The sequence below is a fragment of the Trichophyton rubrum genome (genome assembly GCF_000151425.1).
Source record: "Trichophyton rubrum CBS 118892 genomic scaffold supercont2.13, whole genome shotgun sequence".
In the NCBI taxonomy this organism is placed as follows: domain Eukaryota; kingdom Fungi; phylum Ascomycota; class Eurotiomycetes; order Onygenales; family Arthrodermataceae; genus Trichophyton; species Trichophyton rubrum.
This window is the reverse complement of record NW_003456416.1, coordinates 94233-111275: the sequence shown is the minus strand read 5'-3', so window position 1 is coordinate 111275 and position 17043 is coordinate 94233. Positions and strand designations below refer to the sequence as shown.

At 48.2% G+C, this 17043-nt stretch overlaps 11 protein-coding genes across 13 annotated transcripts in view; 7 read left to right on the top strand and 4 right to left on the bottom strand.

The window, feature by feature from the left end:
• The first annotated feature begins 45 nt into the window (after positions 1–45).
• Positions 46–1471, top strand: TERG_12671 (ubiquitin-activating enzyme E1-like). The gene is made up of 3 exons (XM_047751600.1): positions 46–281; positions 355–525; positions 607–1471. The coding sequence occupies exons 1-3, from the start codon at positions 204–206 to the stop codon at positions 1066–1068; spliced, it is 711 nt and encodes a 236-aa protein (XP_047607510.1). The 5' UTR covers positions 46–203; the 3' UTR covers positions 1069–1471.
• A 56-nt stretch (positions 1472–1527) lies between these two features.
• TERG_12670 (uncharacterized protein) lies at positions 1528–2749 on the top strand. 3 transcript variants are annotated; one of them, XM_003231145.2, is made up of 4 exons: positions 1528–1705; positions 1761–1873; positions 1930–2270; positions 2322–2749. In XM_003231145.2, the coding sequence occupies exons 2-4, from the start codon at positions 1763–1765 to the stop codon at positions 2593–2595; spliced, it is 726 nt and encodes a 241-aa protein (XP_003231193.2). In that variant the 5' UTR covers positions 1528–1705; positions 1761–1762; the 3' UTR covers positions 2596–2749. The 3 variants fall into 3 exon arrangements, with proteins under 3 accessions (XP_003231193.2, XP_047607509.1, XP_047607508.1); XM_047751599.1 differs by having other exon boundaries at positions 1930–2749; XM_047751598.1 differs by having other exon boundaries at positions 1528–1873; positions 1930–2749.
• A 346-nt stretch (positions 2750–3095) lies between these two features.
• Positions 3096–4049, bottom strand: TERG_08279 (uncharacterized protein; the record flags this gene model as incomplete). The annotated part of the gene is made up of 3 exons (XM_003231144.2): positions 3096–3253; positions 3310–3721; positions 3798–4049. 3 exons carry the CDS (start codon positions 4047–4049, stop codon positions 3096–3098), a joined length of 822 nt encoding a protein of 273 aa, XP_003231192.2.
• Positions 4050–4730: 681 nt separating this feature from the next.
• Positions 4731–7022, top strand: TERG_08278 (uncharacterized protein; the record flags this gene model as incomplete). The annotated part of the gene is made up of 1 exon (XM_003231143.1): positions 4731–7022. The coding sequence occupies one exon, from the start codon at positions 4731–4733 to the stop codon at positions 7020–7022; it is 2292 nt and encodes a 763-aa protein (XP_003231191.1).
• Positions 7023–7477: 455 nt separating this feature from the next.
• On the top strand, positions 7478–8055 carry TERG_08277 (uncharacterized protein; the record flags this gene model as incomplete). The annotated part of the gene is made up of 3 exons (XM_047748915.1): positions 7478–7604; positions 7707–7755; positions 7842–8055. 3 exons carry the CDS (start codon positions 7478–7480, stop codon positions 8053–8055), a joined length of 390 nt encoding a protein of 129 aa, XP_047604907.1.
• Positions 8056–8082: 27 nt separating this feature from the next.
• Positions 8083–8388, top strand: TERG_12669 (uncharacterized protein; the record flags this gene model as incomplete). Its single annotated transcript, XM_047751597.1, has 1 exon — positions 8083–8388. The coding sequence occupies one exon, from the start codon at positions 8083–8085 to the stop codon at positions 8386–8388; it is 306 nt and encodes a 101-aa protein (XP_047607507.1).
• A 41-nt stretch (positions 8389–8429) lies between these two features.
• TERG_08276 (uncharacterized protein) lies at positions 8430–9832 on the bottom strand (the record flags this gene model as incomplete). The annotated part of the gene is made up of 3 exons (XM_003231141.1): positions 8430–8887; positions 8942–9642; positions 9708–9832. 3 exons carry the CDS (start codon positions 9830–9832, stop codon positions 8430–8432), a joined length of 1284 nt encoding a protein of 427 aa, XP_003231189.1.
• A 1148-nt stretch (positions 9833–10980) lies between these two features.
• Positions 10981–11287, top strand: TERG_08985 (uncharacterized protein; the record flags this gene model as incomplete). Its single annotated transcript, XM_003231140.1, has 2 exons — positions 10981–11028; positions 11102–11287. 2 exons carry the CDS (start codon positions 10981–10983, stop codon positions 11285–11287), a joined length of 234 nt encoding a protein of 77 aa, XP_003231188.1.
• A 120-nt stretch (positions 11288–11407) lies between these two features.
• Positions 11408–14356, bottom strand: TERG_08275 (uncharacterized protein). Its single transcript, XM_047748914.1, has one exon. The coding sequence runs from the start codon at positions 13532–13534 to the stop codon at positions 12668–12670; it is 867 nt and encodes a 288-aa protein (XP_047604906.1). The 5' UTR covers positions 13535–14356; the 3' UTR covers positions 11408–12667.
• Positions 14357–15014: 658 nt separating this feature from the next.
• On the top strand, positions 15015–16168 carry TERG_08274 (peptidyl-prolyl cis-trans isomerase-like 3). The gene is made up of 3 exons (XM_003231138.2): positions 15015–15054; positions 15134–15199; positions 15259–16168. Exons 1-3 carry the CDS (start codon positions 15043–15045, stop codon positions 15832–15834), a joined length of 654 nt encoding a protein of 217 aa, XP_003231186.1. The 5' UTR covers positions 15015–15042; the 3' UTR covers positions 15835–16168.
• A 271-nt stretch (positions 16169–16439) lies between these two features.
• TERG_08273 (zinc finger-containing protein ZPR1) overlaps positions 16440–17043 on the bottom strand; it is a gene marked incomplete at both ends in the record, with an annotated part of 1710 nt that continues 1106 nt past the window's right edge. Inside the window, one exon of the mRNA XM_003231137.1 lies at positions 16440–16982. Coding sequence (XP_003231185.1) covers positions 16440–16982 — 543 coding nt within the window. The remainder of the gene's footprint in view (positions 16983–17043) is intronic.

Sequence of the window (17043 nt, the reverse complement as noted above, 5' to 3'; positions counted from 1 at the left end):
CGTAACTGATTAGCTTAACCTAACCACCCGCCACCCCGTCCATCGCGCGCCCACGAGACGCAAGCGAAGAGGAGGCCGACGAAGACGAACACTGATCTACCTCTGCTTTGCTCTGCCCTGCTCCAACTACTGCGCCGTGACCTGTCTGTACCTGCGTCTGCTGCTAGGCCAGCTTGGTGGTCATCCTGGCTCCTCTGCGCGCCATGTCACCTCACGCGGCGCATGGCCGCGATCGTTTCCTCAAGCAGTCCATCGGCTCGCTCGTCCCAAAAGTCCATGAGGTATGAAATATCTCGTCTCTACGTGGCCATTGACCGTTTGTGTTACTGACAAGTTGTTTGTCGCTTCTGGCAGAGCCGTGTGCTGCTTGTTGGTGCTGGAGGCATCGGCTGCGAGCTCCTCAAGAACCTCCTCCTCTCTGGCTTCGGCACCATCCACATCATCGATCTGGATACAATCGACCTCTCAAACTTGAATCGGCAGTTTCTCTTCCGCCACGAGCATATCAAGAAGCCCAAGGCTCTCGTACGTCTCTCGATGCATCTAATATGATAGGGATGTTCGGTTCACTGGGCTAACCTCGCACTCTTCCTTGACATCACTTAGGTCGCAAAAGAAGTCGCTCAGAAGTTCAGGCCTCAGTCGATTATCGAAGCATACCATGCCAACATCAAGGAAAGTCGCTTCAATGTCGACTGGTTCGCATCCTTTGATCTCGTCTTCAACGCACTAGACAACCTCGATGCGAGGAGACATGTCAACCGGATGTGTCTAGCGGCAAACGTCCCTCTGATAGAGAGCGGCACTACCGGTTACAATGGCCAGGTCCAGGTCATCAAGAAGGGCCGGACAGAATGTTACGATTGCACGAACAAGCCTGTGCCCAAGTCATTCCCCGTCTGCACCATAAGGAGCACCCCCAGTCAGCCCATCCATTGCATCGTCTGGGCAAAGAGCTACCTATTCCCGTGGGTTTATCCAGCCATTTCCCCTTCCTCGCTTGTAACTGAATTGCAACTGACTTTTTTCTGGCTTTTCCAGCGAACTTTTTGGAACGAGCGAAGATGATGTCGAGCTTGATCATACAGAAGATGCTGAAAACGGTACGCCAGCGCCAGCCCTGTCTTCTAAGAATTTTCATGCGACTAACGAGGTAAAAATTAAGCCGGTGAAATCGAAAATCTACGACAGGAAGCCAAGGCTCTAAAGGAGATCCGGAACTCCATGCCTTCAGATGAGTTTACTGAAAAAGTGTTCGAAAAGGTCTTCCACAAAGACATTGTGCGCCTACAAGCCGTCGAAGAGATGTGGAAGTCAAGGCCAAAGCCAAATCCGCTCTCCTACAGCTCCCTATCCGAGGAATCTAAAGGAATCGACGCAAGCATTTGTTCGGACGATCAGAAAGTCTGGACCGTAGCTCAGAATTTTGTCGTCTTCAAGGACAGGTCAGTCATTGCTACATCCTAAGGTGTTGCGTGACCTTTTTTTATTTTATTTGTTTTAAAAAATAAAGTTAACCAGAAGGGCAGTATTGTGAGGTTGAAAAAGCGGCTCTTGGATGGCCAGCCCGAAACACAGGATGGAGACAAGATCATACTATCATTTGACAAGGACGATGTTGATACACTGGACTTTGTGGCTTCAAGTTCTAACTTACGTGCAGCGATCTTTGGATTGGAAGCCAAATCCAAATTTGACATCAAGCGTATGTTATGGCTCCCTCCTGATGCTCAGTTTCATTCAATACTAACCAACTCTAGAAATGGCGGGCAACATCATTCCTGCTATTGCAACTACCAATGCAATGACAGCTGCGTTGTGTGTTTTACAGGCATTCAAAGTTCTAAAGAATGATTACGATAGTGCAAAGATGGTTCGCACCCCGTTGCTTCCATTTACGTGTGTAGCTTTGCTAATGTGGTGGTCTAGGTATTCCTTGAACGATCTGGTGCTCGAGCTATTAATACTGACAGCCTCAAGCCACCAAACCCCGACTGTGCTGTCTGTGCTGTAGCTCAGAGAAAGATCTTCATTAACCCAGAGAGTGCAACCCTCAATGATCTGGTGGAAAAAGTTCTTCGGCTCGAGCTAGGCTATGGCGAGGAATTTTCAGTCAGCAACCAAATAGGGACCATCTACGATCCAGACCTGGAAGATAATCTGCCCAAAAAACTAAGCGAACTTGGCGTTGAGAAGGACAGCTTCATTACCGTTGTGGATGAAGAGGATGACAACCCTCGGGTTAACCTTGAAATCCTCGTTTCCGAACGGTCAGTTGACCAAAATAACACATTGCGGTACCAGCAACTAACATTCACTAGAACTGATGATAAATCTCCCATTTCCCTTGAGGCGTCTGACGCTGATATCCCGCGGAAACCGAAGCCGGCCGGGGAACAACAGCCTCCTGTTAACGCCCAGGAGAATGGCATCTCAGGCAAACTCAAGCGAACTGCAGACGAGGCAGGGCTTGAAGTTGTTGAAGCTCAGCCCTCAAAGAAGATAGCTAATGGGACAGAAGACTGCAACAACACTCCCACAAACCCTATTATTGTCGAGGACGACACAGGCACTATCCTTATAGACGCTGATTAATTGATCGATTGGACCGGACCCAGAACAAAAATTAGAGAAGGGAACACTAATATATCTAGGTGGTGGTGGTTTTGTTCCTCTTTCTTTTTTGTCTTATTTTTTTGCTTTCATTATTAAATATTTTACCTAACTGGATGTCTGCCCCTTCGTGCCGGCCGCATGCATCGGGCCGCGACTACATTTTGGAACCGGATAGGCGCAACTAAGACACGGCGGATTTCTTACGACTGGGACATGTGCAGAACTATCCCACGGTTTCAGACTTTGCATTTACACTGGGTTTTCTTTTCTATTCACCTCTCTTCCTCCCTTTTGTTCCACCATGTGATGCTTTATGCTCTATGATTCTTGAACTCGGAAGTCTATAACCTAGCTTTCGTATCTGTATTATGCTACATTTTCGCCGGGAGAAGAAGTTGAAGCACACGAATCGCTCCCAACGCCTCCCGGAACATCATCTCTATCTGTTACATGTCAAACAATGGTTACTATCTAAAAACTCACGCAGCACTCAGGCCTCCGTCAATATTTAGCACACAGTTATTCGCGTATTGGTTTGTGGCTACGAATACGGCAGCATCGGCGACCTCTTCAACCATCCCTAATCGCCGAAGAGGAATGGACTGGACTATATCCTTACGGAACTTTTCACTTAGTTCTATCCCAGCGTTAGTAGGGCAGTATATTACCGGAAACTGAACAAGCGCAACTCACCGTCGAGCATCTTTGTGCCGATGTACCCGGGGACTATAACGTTTGCACGGATACTCGCGCCAGAAGAAGACAAGTTCGACTCCGCGACAATGGCCCTGGTTAACGCAATCACCCCAGCCTTGGTAGACGCATATGCTGCCACGCCTGCTCCTCCTCTAGACGCATGCAAAGACGATATGTTGATGATACATTTCGACCCAGCGTAGGACGATGGCGATGCCGTTGCGTCATCATTGGACTGCTGCTTCTGTGCTCGCCGCTGACGAAGGGCCTGCCTGGTCATGCTTCGGCAAGCAAAGATAGTTCCTTGCAAGTTGGTATCCAGTATCTGAGTGATATGCTCGTCCTTTGCAGTGGGGAGAAGAGACGAGTGAGAGACCCCGGCGGCATTGACAAGAATGTCAACTTTACCCTATGACTATGTATTAGTATCCTTTATCTAGAATGTCATTCATCAAACCGGTGCTGTTAGGAAAACGAGGACACACCATAAGGCGCTTGACGTCTTCACACCAAAATTTCGGACAGCCAACGTCTCCCGTCACCAGGGAGAAGCGGTCCGAGTGGAAGATCTTAGCTGCTTCAGAGCCCTCGTCTAATGAAGTCTCAGGAATCAATTGTCTCGCAGCATCTTTGAGTCGCTGTGTATTTCGCCCAACGAGGATGATTCTCTCTGCTCCCTCAAGCAGAAAGCGCTGTGCTATTCCAAGACCAATGCCCGATGAGCCCCCTGTAACCATACATGTTGCTCCCTTTAGACGACCCAAGGAGGGTACTGATGTAGTTGAATAACAAGAAGTCCAGCCCCGGGAGGCTATTCGGGTTGAATAGGGGTATGACCGCCGCAGCGCTTGACAGCCGGCACGATTGAAAAACATATGCTCACGTCAACCTCGTACAACCTACTTATAGCAACCTCGCTCCTATCGTGAAAGCGGTAACTTCTGGTATCTTGATATCTTGATAGTGACTGCAGTCGCAAGTAGATATTCCTGGTGCTTCCATCCTGTTGTTGTTGATTCACTGATAGACACCTGCAGCTGCAGCTGGCCTGGGCATCGGAGCCTCGGCATCGCCAACTCCGCGCCATCGACGGGCAGGCTCCAGCCCCTGGAGTCTAACCGCGAACTAGTCAGTTAACCTGCAACGCAGGATGATCCATGTTGTGCAACCAGCTAACAAACTACGGAGTACCATGTCGCTGAAAGGAAATGGCCCTGTCTCTCCAGATGGTTGGCTAGTCAGTTAAACTAGCCAAGGCTGCTGCCTGGCGGGTTGGTGCAGACTCGCCGACGAGGTGTACTGCCTCCCCGTCACCCCCGAGTATGTCTCGTTCTTTCAACCTTCCACTGCTCTCTAGTTAAAACTGTCTATATAAAAGGCACCTCGAGCGTGTTCAAGAGCGTGTATCTACTCACGCAATGGAGAAGCAAATACAGGAGCTGCTGGCTAGGGCCGAAGCGGCAGAAAGGCGCCAACAAGAAGAGCAGCGACGTCGTGAAGAGGCCGAAAGGCTCCAGCAAGAGGAACGACGGCGCCGTTTGGAGGCCGAAGCTCAGTTACAGCCTGTACCGTTACCGGTCTTCCTCCAGTCCTGTCATGAGCTGTTGCTTTCAATCGACATTGTCACTGACCCGACCAAAACAACCAAAGGCCCAGTGACAAAGCCAGCCAACCGAAGAGTGCCTTCGCGGATGTTAATATGGGATACCTTTGCCGAAGAGCAGTCCACAGTGTGGGAAAAGCTATATGAACATCCGTCATTCCTGGAAGAAAAGTTATTTCCTTCCGAGCACCAGCTTGAATATGTTCGCCAGTTCATTTCCCCAATCACTTCGGAAATGGACCTTCGGTACTTTGAACGAGAAACAGTGGAGAATCATGTTCGTATCATAATCGACCGCATCACCGAAAATGAGGATCTCAAGGCAGCCCTCGGACTGCGAGGCTCTGTCACTTTCGAAAGCCACACGAATTTGGGGGCTACAAAGAAGAAACCCGTGCAGAGAGAAGAAGCCGGAGGAACGCTAATCGACACAGCAGAAGCAGAAACTGGGCCTTCAGCAGCAGCTGCCAGTCAGGGCAGCAACAGCCAGACCAGGGATGCCATTACAAGGGGACAAGCTGACCGATTCTGCATCTATCGACAAGAGGGGGATGAACATGTGCCTGCAATCGCCATTGAGTACAAAGCACCACATAAACTCATGCAAAGTGAGATAACTACCGGTCTCACCAAAGAGATCCAGCCCGCCCGGGATGTCATCGACAAGGAGTCCGATGACTCTGAATTCTACTGCAAAAGGCTGGTTGCTGCAGTTATAACTCAGCTCTTTTCGTACATGGTACTCAAGGGGGTACGCTACGGCTACGTGTGTACCGGTGAAGCATTCATTTTTGTTTATATTCTCGACGATCCATCCTCCGTTCAATGTTCGGTTTGCACGCCAAGTAAAGATGTTAAAGGAACTGATGATAAGGACCTTCAGTCAACGGCGGTTGCGCAGGTGCTTGCATTCACAATCAAAGCGCTATCATCTCCGCCAGTTTCCCAGCAGTGGCATGATGCCATTCCAGGGCTTGACGTTTGGCCCGTGGAGTATGCCGATATCCTAGAACAGACTCCCCCTGATTCTCGCCCAAAGCGTATCTCACCTCCGTACCGTGGCAGGCGACCACGTAACCTTCCTCGCTTTAGGATGTCGCTACGGTCAAGATGCCGGCCGTCAGAAGATGAAGACCGGTCGTCAAGCTCACCCTCTCCATCTCCGTCTGCCTCTTCTTCCCGCTTAAGCTCCACTGTCCGCCGCGCACGAGCCAAAAAGAAAGCAGCCCTTCGGTCTAAGTCGAGCGGGAAATCAACTGAAACGCCCAACCAAGAGGAAACGACCAACCAAAAGCAAACGACTAAAGCGATTCAATTCCCTATTTTTGCCCCAATACCAGCTATAAAGACCCGTCCATACTGCACTCAGCAATGTCTTCTTGCACTCAGGAATGGTGGCCCCCTTGATCCCTCATGCCCTAACTACGAGGACCACCAGAACTATAAAGGCAAGATCAGACCAGGAAACTTTCGTTCCCTTATCCGTACACAGCTTGCTACGGACCGTGGCCCGGATGCAGACTGCCGTCCACTCTATAAAGCAGGTAGCTGTGGCGCCTTGTTCAAAGTGAGGCACTCATCGTCCGGCCACACCTTAGTTGCCAAAGGGGTGGAATCCTGGAATTTGCATAAGCTTAAACATGAAATGCAAATTTACAACAAGCTCAAAAGCCTACAAGGAAAGTGTATTCCGGTCTGCCTCGGTATCGTCGATCTGGTGCCAAAGTTTCCCTACTACTACGATGAAGGGATTTATACCCACATGTTATTTTTGAGCTGGGCTGGAGAGTCGATTTCCAAAGCAGGAGTAGTGCCGCAAGATGCCGATGTTTCAATCATGGTACATAACGCCCTCCAGTCCATTCACTCAAAGGGCATCCTCCATGGCGATGCAGAACCACGAAATATTCTTTGGAATCCTACCTCGCAACACGTAATGATCGTGGATTTCGAGCGATCCACTATACAGAACGCTCTTTCTGACGTGTCTGCGAACTCAGGAAGCAAAAAACGGAAGCTGGCGGATACTTGCTTTACCAAGGAGCTTCAACGGATCGAGGCAGCATTTGAAAACAAAGCTCCAAATCCACGTGCTAGGCCTCACTGATTTCCCATCAGACGGGACTTGATATAGTAAAAAGATACATATGCATCTATATAGAGACACTAGAGCATCTAGATACGAGCCAAAGAGTGACTCGGTATAAATAGTTAGCAGGACGAAGATATACCTAGTATTTGTGTTTAGAATTAGGGTTTGCCTTCCTTGTTTTGTTACTTATTTATACCCAGATAGTGTCTTATTTTTCCTTATCTGCCTATAAGATCCATATAATGGTATATGTCTGTCTTCCGTTATGCTCTTCGGAGTTTTTGTTCCTTAATTATATTGGTCGCTTTACAGCGGGTCGGCTCGCCCGCGATGCAGTTGTGTCACGTGATGCCGCCTGGCTTTGAAGGTTGTCTTTGGTGGCTGAAGGCTTCTGTGACTTCTCATTCTTGATAAACATTTGAATGGTCAGCCAATAAACCAAGAACCACCACAGCTTAACTCTGAGGAAAATGGCTACTAATCAGGAATCTCCTGCTGAATTTGTTACTCTGGCTTCTAATGATGGGTTCGAGTTTGTAATCCCGAGGAGTGCTGCCTGCGTATCAGGCACCCTTCGCAGAATGCTGGAACCGTCAAGTCAGTACCGCCATGATATCTCTCTATAGAATTTACCTATACTTCTGATATTACTGGTATATTCATGTCCTTTGGCTTGATTCTGACTCGTTCATATCTCAGGCAACTTCTCAGAAGCAGTCACAGGACGGTGCGTGCTAGAAACATTGAAGTAGGTCAACCATATGCCAACTATCGGGCCTAGAACTCTATGCATAGTGAAGACTATACCTAACCTATTCAAATTTCGATGTTTAGTGGCGTGGTACTCGAAAAGGTTTGCGAGTACCTTCTCTACAATGAACGAAATAAAGGACAGACAAATGTCCCTGACATGGACATTCCCCCTGAACTCTGCCTAGAATTGCTCATGGCTGCAGATTACCTGGATAGTCAGTTATTCCACCTTACTTTCTTGCTATGTTCTCTGAATCCTTTGAATCCAGTTATTCTAACCCATGTTATAGCATGATATTGATGGGCGTTTAGTATTTAATGCATGTTAGCGCACTGGGACCTTCTTCATTTCACTTCTTTTTTGTCTTGCGGAAGACTAAAATCCATTCGGCATTGCATTCTGTGGTCTGCCACATCGTTCAACGGAATGTCTAAGAAGAATGGATATATTAAACACCCCTTGAAATCAGTTTGGTTATATATTTCCTCTCTTTGGTTTGGATCTATATCAATGATGATGGCTGGAAGGGAACAAAAGTTAGAATCTCTTGCACATCTCATGAAGGTCATATCTCATGGGCTTATAATATACAGAGCATCAAAGGGGTATCATATACATTTAACGTAGGTTATTACACTATCCGAGAAACAGACAAGCCTTAACCTCCACTATCGCTTTTTGTTAGATGGGCGCCGGCCTCCTTTATTGCCAGGCCCAAGGTTCCGTTTCTGTGAATGTAAAGGCTCCTTCATAAACCCAGCGTCGCTGATACGCAGATAACTAACGACTCCCTGATCCACTACCGCTAGTATCACGTTTCGGTACCCATGTCGAAGACGCATATAGAGTAATCGATCCATCTTCTCGCCGCGAGGCGGGTCTTGTGGAGTACTGGCCAGAAGAGCGCTTAGATTCTCAAGCGTGGGGATAACGGGGTTCGACCGGGCATCGACAACAGCAAGTCTAAAGTCTGGTGGGCCTGGGTTGGATTTCTTATATGGCGTAGAGGGCTTATAAACATGGAAGGCTATTTTGTAAGGAGAGGATGGAGGTGTTTTGTTAATTTCATCGTCAGGGCGAGAAGGATCATATGCAGGTATAATGGATAGAGAGCGGTAGATATTATCTGAAAGAGAAGTTAGTGCTTGTTCAGGTGGCAGAATTTGTTAATGAAACGAACTGTAGCTTCGATGTATCCCTAAACCTATGACAGGTCCATGGGCGGTGTTCCCTTTCGTTCTCATGGAAAATATAGATCTGAACAGTTCTGCAAAAATACTCATAATCCCAGGAGCGGGCGTTGGTACCGGCTTCCTAGATTCTTTTTGCGTCTGAAGGTCTGGTGTGCAATCTTCTTCGTCCCAAGTCTCAGCGCGAACGACAACATAACCTCCGCGTCTCAATCCCGAGTACACTGAGAATCTTTCCATGGTCAAACCGCTACGGCCAAGGAAACACGCATATGCAGCTTGTAGGCTCATAGGAACGGTTCCCTCCAGCTCAAACGAAGAAGTCTCTGGTATTCCTTTCTTCCAGGTATCCTCTGCCGGCCACCTAATGTCCAGGCTGCCTCTCTCAAGTAAATAGAGCGCTTCTTCTGGCAGCAACCACATGCGATTCAAACTATCGGCCTGGGCCATTGTTCGGAAATGCTGCCCTTTGGGGTTGGGAACACAGACACAAGCGCCGCTCTGGAGACCATCAGGATAGTAGATACCTATTATTCGGCTTTTCGGGTTATGTAGACGTGGGTAAGAGAGAGCATTGTGCATTGCATTGCGCGCAGAAGTTAGGACATTGGCTTGGTGAAGGGTTGGGTTGGGTTCAAAGTCTTTGTCTCCCCGCCGAGGAAGTGTCTGGGGCTGTGTGGGGTCTGACAGTCTATAAGGAAATAAAAGAATCAGCGGCCTGGATCTTGATGTAAGGATACATGCGGTTGTATTTACGTAGCAAAGCTGCTCAAGAAGCGGAAATCCTGTGTTTCGTCAGAGACATCCTGATCAATATTAGCACCAGAGTCATGCGATGAGCTAGGGGGCTGGTTGATGGCCTCTTCATCCAGGTCTGCCATCTTCTTGAAGGCTCCTCGGTGGCTGTTCTTCTAACTCAGTGCCCGTTCATGACTACACTGATGTTGGAGTTCGCTAACTACCCAAGAAGAGCCGCACGGGATTTTCAAGCCAAAATCAAAGCTTATTTTCTTTTTTTTTTTCCTCCTAGCGCCCAATGCCGCTTTAATCCGACTCAGCCGAGGCTGAAGCGGCTAATTCGCGCCTGAGTCGAAGCTTCGCGTCTAAAAGTTCTGTAACTCTGCCAAGGCCGGCAGGAACGTCTCGACGATGTTGCGTTTGATGTCGACTTACTTGCCTCACACGAATCGGCTCATGATGTAGAGCAAGCGCCGTGATGTCCCAAGTTTCTGAAGGATCTGAAGTATAAGGTGAGTCTCCCACTGACCATCACCAGGCGTGGGGAGCCCTCCTTCAGACCCAAATAATGGCCACCTTGTTTCGCTGGAAGACGATGAACTGAATGCTACCCAAACACCTCGGTTTCTAAAGAAACGAGTCAAGGAGCAGACAAAGGGGCAAAGAAAACTCGCATCGCAAAAGAATTGGCAGGTAGGTGAAGAGAATGACGAGAATCTGAATGGCTGCTCGAAGCTAGTTGAGTACTCCGTACGACCGCACAATATATATATGGATATCTTCTCTAGAGACGTGATAGCTTGGCTTTAATTACTAGGCGTTGAGAGATCAAGTCTAGCCATCATCTGTCTGCGGTCTGTGGCAGGCGGATGGATCAACTCTACTGCAGAAGAGCATTCCCTCGGCAAACAACTGCGATGTAAGTATATTCTAAACTCCATTTTCTTCTGCACAACATGCGCGAGCACACCGTCTTATAAGACACCTTATCGCCGCAGTATTATTAATTAATATCGGAAGGCTCCCGTTTGAGCAGGGAGATGCAGGCGAAGGCGCTTGAGCTGGCTAAGTGTGAACGGGGTATATTGTTAGTTACTGAAGTAAAAAGTAAAGCTTAAATTTTCAACATCGCGGGGCAACAGGGGATTTCAATGAACATCACCACCTTCCTTTAATCTATATCTAGATATAATCATGCTCAGCTGTAATTGACTTTTGGAGGAATATCCTTAATTGTCTGGGTATTACTCTATGCATTTAAGCTCTATGGAATTCTGAACAAAACCCAGAAATGCCTGCGACAGACGAAGGTTCAATCAACGAAAATTTGGTCCAACAGGTACGACGCCCCCAGGAACACCCAGTTATGGATCGACACCAAGTTAAATGTTCCCTTTATTGAGACATGGTAGATTTCGAAGAATCTGGCCAACACTCGCTACACGTTCGGTGTCAGCTCGAAACAGTACCAGACGGTACTGGAAATGTTGAAGACGTCTATTGCAGACCTGGAACAGCAGAAGTTGTGTGGGCGCAAGAACGACACTTCGGATGTCGAGAATCTCATCCTTCTCTTAGAGAGAGAACTGAAAATCTGATACCGTGCGACACAAATTCGGAAGTGACCAGGACTTTTTTGACAACATCTTGATGATATCATTGCATTCATCTAATGACCACTACCGGGGATGGGAGAAAAAAAAAAAAAAACGGAGCTCTTACAATACGTTCGGTAGAATGAAGATAAATATTAGAAAAGAAAGGGGAACCCACGGCTGAAAAAATGAAGTACAGCGGTATATGGTCAGTTAATACTTAGAGTCAATGAGAGGGATCAGATGATAAACATTGCGCCCAAGGCAGCATGCATTTGAAGATGTTGAAGGTTGTTATGTAGAATTGAACCCGGATGACTTGACATAGGTGGAGCAAACCGTAGCTCATCAAGAGCCATGCAAAAGACCAGGTACCATTTGTAGATAGTCTGTACATCGCCAGGAATATTTTTGCTCCAGAAAGTATGATATAGGTACCAGAGATATCTAGTCGGGGAGATGTTGGAATGAAAATGAAAATTAGAGAAGCCTCGTCACTTACTCCAGATGAAAGTAACCAGCCACCATAAGATATTTCCCAGAAATGAATGGTTATAATGGCGAAGCCGAACTGGGGCCCCGGAATACTCATCCCGTTGAAAGCTTGGCCCAAACCAAAGCTAAACCAAGTAGCTAGGATATGATAAACCATGGCCGTTCGGTAAGGAAATGGAAGCAAGATACAGGTGGTATCCCATACCGTGAGAGATGTGAGGGAGTGTAGTATTTCATGTTAGCGGTAGGGTTAAGGCCTCGGTGGCTGCATTTGCAGCAGTCGAAATCGTCAAATGGTACCAGATGACACTCCGGCTAGAAGAAATCCTTGCTTTTCGATTTGTCTTTGTTCATGTGCTTCTCCTGTAATATGAACCGAAGCGGCTGGCTGAACCAATCGAACGGCAAGTATGCAGCTATACTTAGTATGAAATGATAACCGCGAAATTATTCGACCATCCTGGCGCCGATATCCCATGCAATAATGCGATTTTACCAGCCTTCCAGCGCCAGCAAGTTTTTGAGGAGATGAAATAAAGATTCGTTAATAGTCATCGTTAGTCGTGGGTTAGGAGAGGGCCGTAAACCGCTCAGACATGGCGAGAGTAGTAGAGAGGAGGGCGGGATGTATTTATTCTATGATAGGTTTCTTGGTATTTCCCACGATTGCGACGTTGAGATAGCGAAGGGCGTTGGGATCACTGGCGCGGACGATAGTTGGTAGTGGAAGCATGGGGTTGTCGGGATTGATGTTTCTCGCCTCGCGGGCAGCCTGCTCAATGGCCTCCATTTCCTCCTTGCAGCCAGCGTGGTCTAGAGGACAGACGACAATGGGTTGTCTTAGGACTATGTCCTTTGCTGATGTGAGATGGGCCTGTAGGATTCAGGTTAAAATGTATTACCATGAAAAAGAGGCATGGGGTTTAAGTAACATACCTTGACTGTCAAGTAATATTCTATTTTATACAGAGAGGCTGTGGTTGTAAACGCGCTGACGGCATAACTTGGGAATGCTGGTCTCCCTCGTGGTAGCACGCCGTCTGAATCACGCAAGTCTCTTGCAGGGAAAACGAGGCCGAGGTTGGTGAGGTATCCGGCTTCGGGCATCTTTAGATTGACTGACTCCGATCGCTTGGCGAGTGTTTTTCCCTTGCGAACTGGTTCGTCGCCTTCGTGGTTGTAGACTATCTCCTCGTCAATTGAAAGAGTGATTTTCTGTATTGTCACTTTGCGAGCCTTGCTCATCCAGTCCGGGTTGGGCGACAGCTTCACATATACACTGACAGGATCGAAAGGCCCATATGACCATCGAGGTAACGATATACCGAGAGTGATAAGATGATCTGACACGCGCTCTGCCGCTTCCGGTCGATTGTACATGCCAAACGTGGATAAGGTATCGTATCTCGACATGGGGACCGGGAAGGAGTACTTTCTCTGCTCTGCCTGGCCCTGTTGCACCATCACGACTAATTCGTAGTATGTCTCAGCGGTTCGGCTGCCCAGTTGCAAGCTCGCGGGTGGTAGCCGTCTCGAGGTTTCCTGTCCGCCTCTACCAAATGGTATGAAGAGGACAAAGGGGAGGTCCATGGCTATTATTTCTTCGTACTCCCGCCCCATGGGGCATCGAAAGAGGAGCATCTCCTTGCCCACGATGTCGGTCACGTCCTTTCGCGGGGCAGCCAAGTGTCTTTTCGTCATCGAATCGGCTGCGGGATGAATCGTCTCTCTTCGCTGAAGGCATATTGTGACCATGGAGATGTTGACTGCAGCTGAGACCCCAACACTGGGTCGCACTTCGACTTTTCCTTCAATACGTGGCTATCCATGCTGTGTTAGTATTCCTTCTCCTAGCAAATCAGGCCAGCAAGGCAAAAAAATATAAGATTGCGGCAAAGCTATGTAGTTTATCCCATCTGCTCAGTGCATGTATGTGTGCATCGAAATCATGGAACTGGTTCAGGGACGTAAACTCACCAGAGTTGCTGAGATTCCAGGGTACCCGACGAGGAAATTACTATTGGGAGGCCCCGACACTCGCACGAATGCGGCCATCTTGTGCCAAACTGCGCGCCCCGTCCACCATGGGTCGATTGGCGAGTGTTGTTGGGAGTCGAGACCTCTAGTATCCCGCTTTTGTTCGCCACAGGTCGAATGCCCTGGTGCGTCTCATGCATGAGCTTGTTCCCGGTAATATCCTGCGTTTGTCCGTCCCTTATCAACGCCGCACCAACGAGGAACTGGAGGGTGTTTAAAACTAACGACTTAGGCAATTAGTTAACTAGCGTCACGGTAGATCGAGGTGGAGGAATGTTCGCGAATGCAGGTGGCCTTGGAGTTCGAGCTTTTTGCTAGTCCAGGCTGGCGCAAAGATGCTGGCGGATAGTCGTTTAGCGGCGAAGCCCAAAAAAAATAATAAGAAGAAGGCAGAAAGCTACTCTGATAGTGGACTTCAGTACAAGCGTCGTAAACTATAGCGGCTCGTTTGGGGGTTGTGCTGATATTCCCTGCTATATCGACAAACTTGATATGTGCTCTGCGAGCCTTGGGTGCCCGTCAGCTAAATAACCATTAACCGCCGGGAGACAACGACCCCAGTTTCCCCAGCATGGGCTCCTGCAGCTCGTGTTGACTTTTGCTATTATTTTCGATTTTTTTTTTTTTTTTCTTTTTGTTCACCGGCTGCTGCGATAGGAAGACAAGTAGACGGAGGGAGGACAGCCAGGGCAAGGGTAGGGGCCTGGTCAACGGCGACTCCTGGTTTCGATGGCGGTGTTTAAACTCGACAGCCTCGTCACTTGAGCCTCGCTTTCTTAGGAGATGTGCCGTTTCGTCATGAAGAGGGTTTTTCTGTTCGTCTTGCTCGTCTGCAGTTCGTTATTAAGGTGATCTAGTTGGTTAACTACCTAGTTCATGACGAGAACTGGCATGTATTACGGTGTCCGGGAGGCCGGGTTTGTTGTATCGACCAGCCCAGCGTCTCTCTCGGGCCGCTCCGTGCTGTAGGATCTTTCTTCACCTCCTCTTCGCGCTTCGTCTGCTGCGCTTCGACCTTCGACCTTGATATCTCGTTTGTTTTTCTTTCTTTCTTTTCTTCTTTTGAGTCTCCAGAGGGATGTTTTTAGCCCTTGGTGATGTCACGTGATGATCATGCGGCTCTTTTGAAGAGGTTGAAAATTGCAGTTGACGACGTCGTGGGAAGCCGAAGACGCTGCAGTGAGACGAGGAAGAAGACATAGAGGGAAGAGAAGAGGCTGGTGAGCATGTCAGTTACGGTGAGCATGTCCCTTGCTCTGTTCAGTGCCAATTTGTTTCTTGGAGCGGAGCGCTGACCAGGAACCCATTACTTGATAGCTACACACTACCCACGGCGACCTCAAGGTCGAGATATTTTGTGAAGCTGTGCCAAAGACCGCAGAGGTAAGGAAGTTATACGCTTCTATAAACATTATTTCAAACTAATTAAGTGATTATTTTAGAACTTTCTTGCTCTTTGCGCCTCCGGAGCGTACAATGAAACCCCATTCCACCGTCTCATGCCCTCATTCATGATCCAAGGAGGCGACATCTCCCTCTCTGCAGCGAACAAGGCCTCCTCGTCGTCTCCCTTACCGTTTGACATTCCAAAGGGAGGAGCTTCCATATACCACCCAGCTCCGCTAGAGCAGGAGATTCACCTTCCCACTCTCCGCCACAATGCAAGAGGGATACTCAGCATGGCAGGGAAACCGGTTAAGAACCAGGGTGGTGCCGGAGGTGCAGTGCCTCAGGATATAAATGGCAGTCAATTTTTCATTACCTTTGCGGCCGCCCCTCACTTGGATGGGAAGAGTACCGTGTTTGGTAAAGTGCTAGATCCAGGTAGGACCGGCGAAGAGGGCGAGCAGGTCGACACGCTTACCCGTCTTGAAAAGGCCCATGTGAAGATAGACAAGAAAGGAAGAGTTGTGCAGCCGGAGTCGATCAAGGACAAGTCTGAGAGCGATAATACTCAAGCATGGGAGAAGATAGGTATCGATAGAGTCACTATCCATGCAAATCCCTTTGCTCGCTGATAGGACTTGGACATTATCCAATGCAAATAAACAAATATGCAAGGATACATTTGTCCTCTCGCGCGCTCTCATTAAATACTACCTAGGCCATCTTGGTGGTTACTTAAGGAGCGTCACCAGGGATCAATTCGTTGACATCTTCAAAGGCGGAGCAACTGCGGAGACCACGACCTCGACTCATGGCAATACATTCAAACTCTAACATAGAGAATTATTTCTATCAAAGGCCTCCTGCTGGCAGATTTGACACCCTATTACTTGAAGGAATGTTCACGGGCTGATTTGACTCAAATGAGATTTTCTGCACCGGTCGACTGCATTATACCTCTAGTGTGACCTCTATCAGAAATCAGAGACCTCTGCAAGTTTCTGTAAAAAGGACAATGACAGCCGCCCAGGCTGACCAAAGAATGACCAGTATCAGAAAAAAAAAAAAAAAAAAAAACAATAGCTTTTCGATCCCCCGATTCTATACTATGAAAAGTAGGTCTCTGAAAATCAAGCGCTGCCCGTCATTTGCCGCGTGTCTCGTTAAAAAAAGGTGATTGAAAAAAAATAAAACAACACTCCGATGCATGCGCCAACTTTTGATGGAAAAATAAAATTTAAGCTGCTTCCTCTGCCGCTTTTGCTGCCTTCTCCGCTTCTTGTGCAAGTCTATGCTCTTCTTCATACCCCTCAGTCTTCATGTCCTTAAGACCAAGATCTTCTTCCTCTTCTTCGGTACGGGTATATTCTTCCTCCTCCAGTTGTGGGTCTGGTTCTGGTACGAAAAGATTCTGGACATAGCTGTTTGCACAGGGATCTTCGAGGGTGATAGAAAATTTTTGCTCTCCCTTGATAGCGGCGTCGAGCTTGTCAAAAAATTGCTGCCATCGATCCTTCTCTGGTACAGGCATGGAGTCACCTGGGGCCAGGTCCTCATCGCCAAAATCGAAGATCTGTTCGTGCAGCTGGTCACGAATTTGCGTAAGCAGACCCTCGACGGTAGTGAATCTGCCGCCAAGTGTGCCAGGTTGGACAGAGAGACCAAGGTCGTCGCTCTTCAGGACACAAGTCTCAGATTTGAGGATATCTCTAGACAGATCTTCAATGGACTCCACTTGCAGCTTAATTCGCTTTCCTTTATCAGGGATGGCACCTCCGGTCTTGACGTCGCTCGTGCGGTAGCCACAATGGTCGCAGACAGTGCTCCATATGAACACTTCC

Bases quoted from the DNA above. Each gene is read 5' to 3' on its own strand.
- TERG_12671 (XM_047751600.1), top strand. From the start codon at position 204: ATGTCACCTCACGCGGCGCATGGCCGCGATCGTTTCCTCAAGCAGTCC. The intron at 282-354 runs GTATGAAATATC...CGCTTCTGGCAG, and splicing joins TCGTCCCAAAAGTCCATGAG to AGCCGTGTGCTGCTTGTTGG. The intron at 526-606 runs GTACGTCTCTCG...GACATCACTTAG, and splicing joins TCAAGAAGCCCAAGGCTCTC to GTCGCAAAAGAAGTCGCTCA.
- TERG_12670 (XM_047751599.1), top strand. From the start codon at position 1,763: ATGGCGGGCAACATCATTCCTGCTATTGCAACTACCAATGCAATGACA. The intron at 1,874-1,929 runs GTTCGCACCCCG...GTGGTGGTCTAG, and splicing joins ATTACGATAGTGCAAAGATG to GTATTCCTTGAACGATCTGG.
- TERG_08275 (XM_047748914.1), bottom strand. From the start codon at position 13,534: ATGGTCACAATATGCCTTCAGCGAAGAGAGACGATTCATCCCGCAGCC.
- TERG_08274 (XM_003231138.2), top strand. The intron at 15,200-15,258 runs GTAAGGAAGTTA...TGATTATTTTAG, and splicing joins CTGTGCCAAAGACCGCAGAG to AACTTTCTTGCTCTTTGCGC.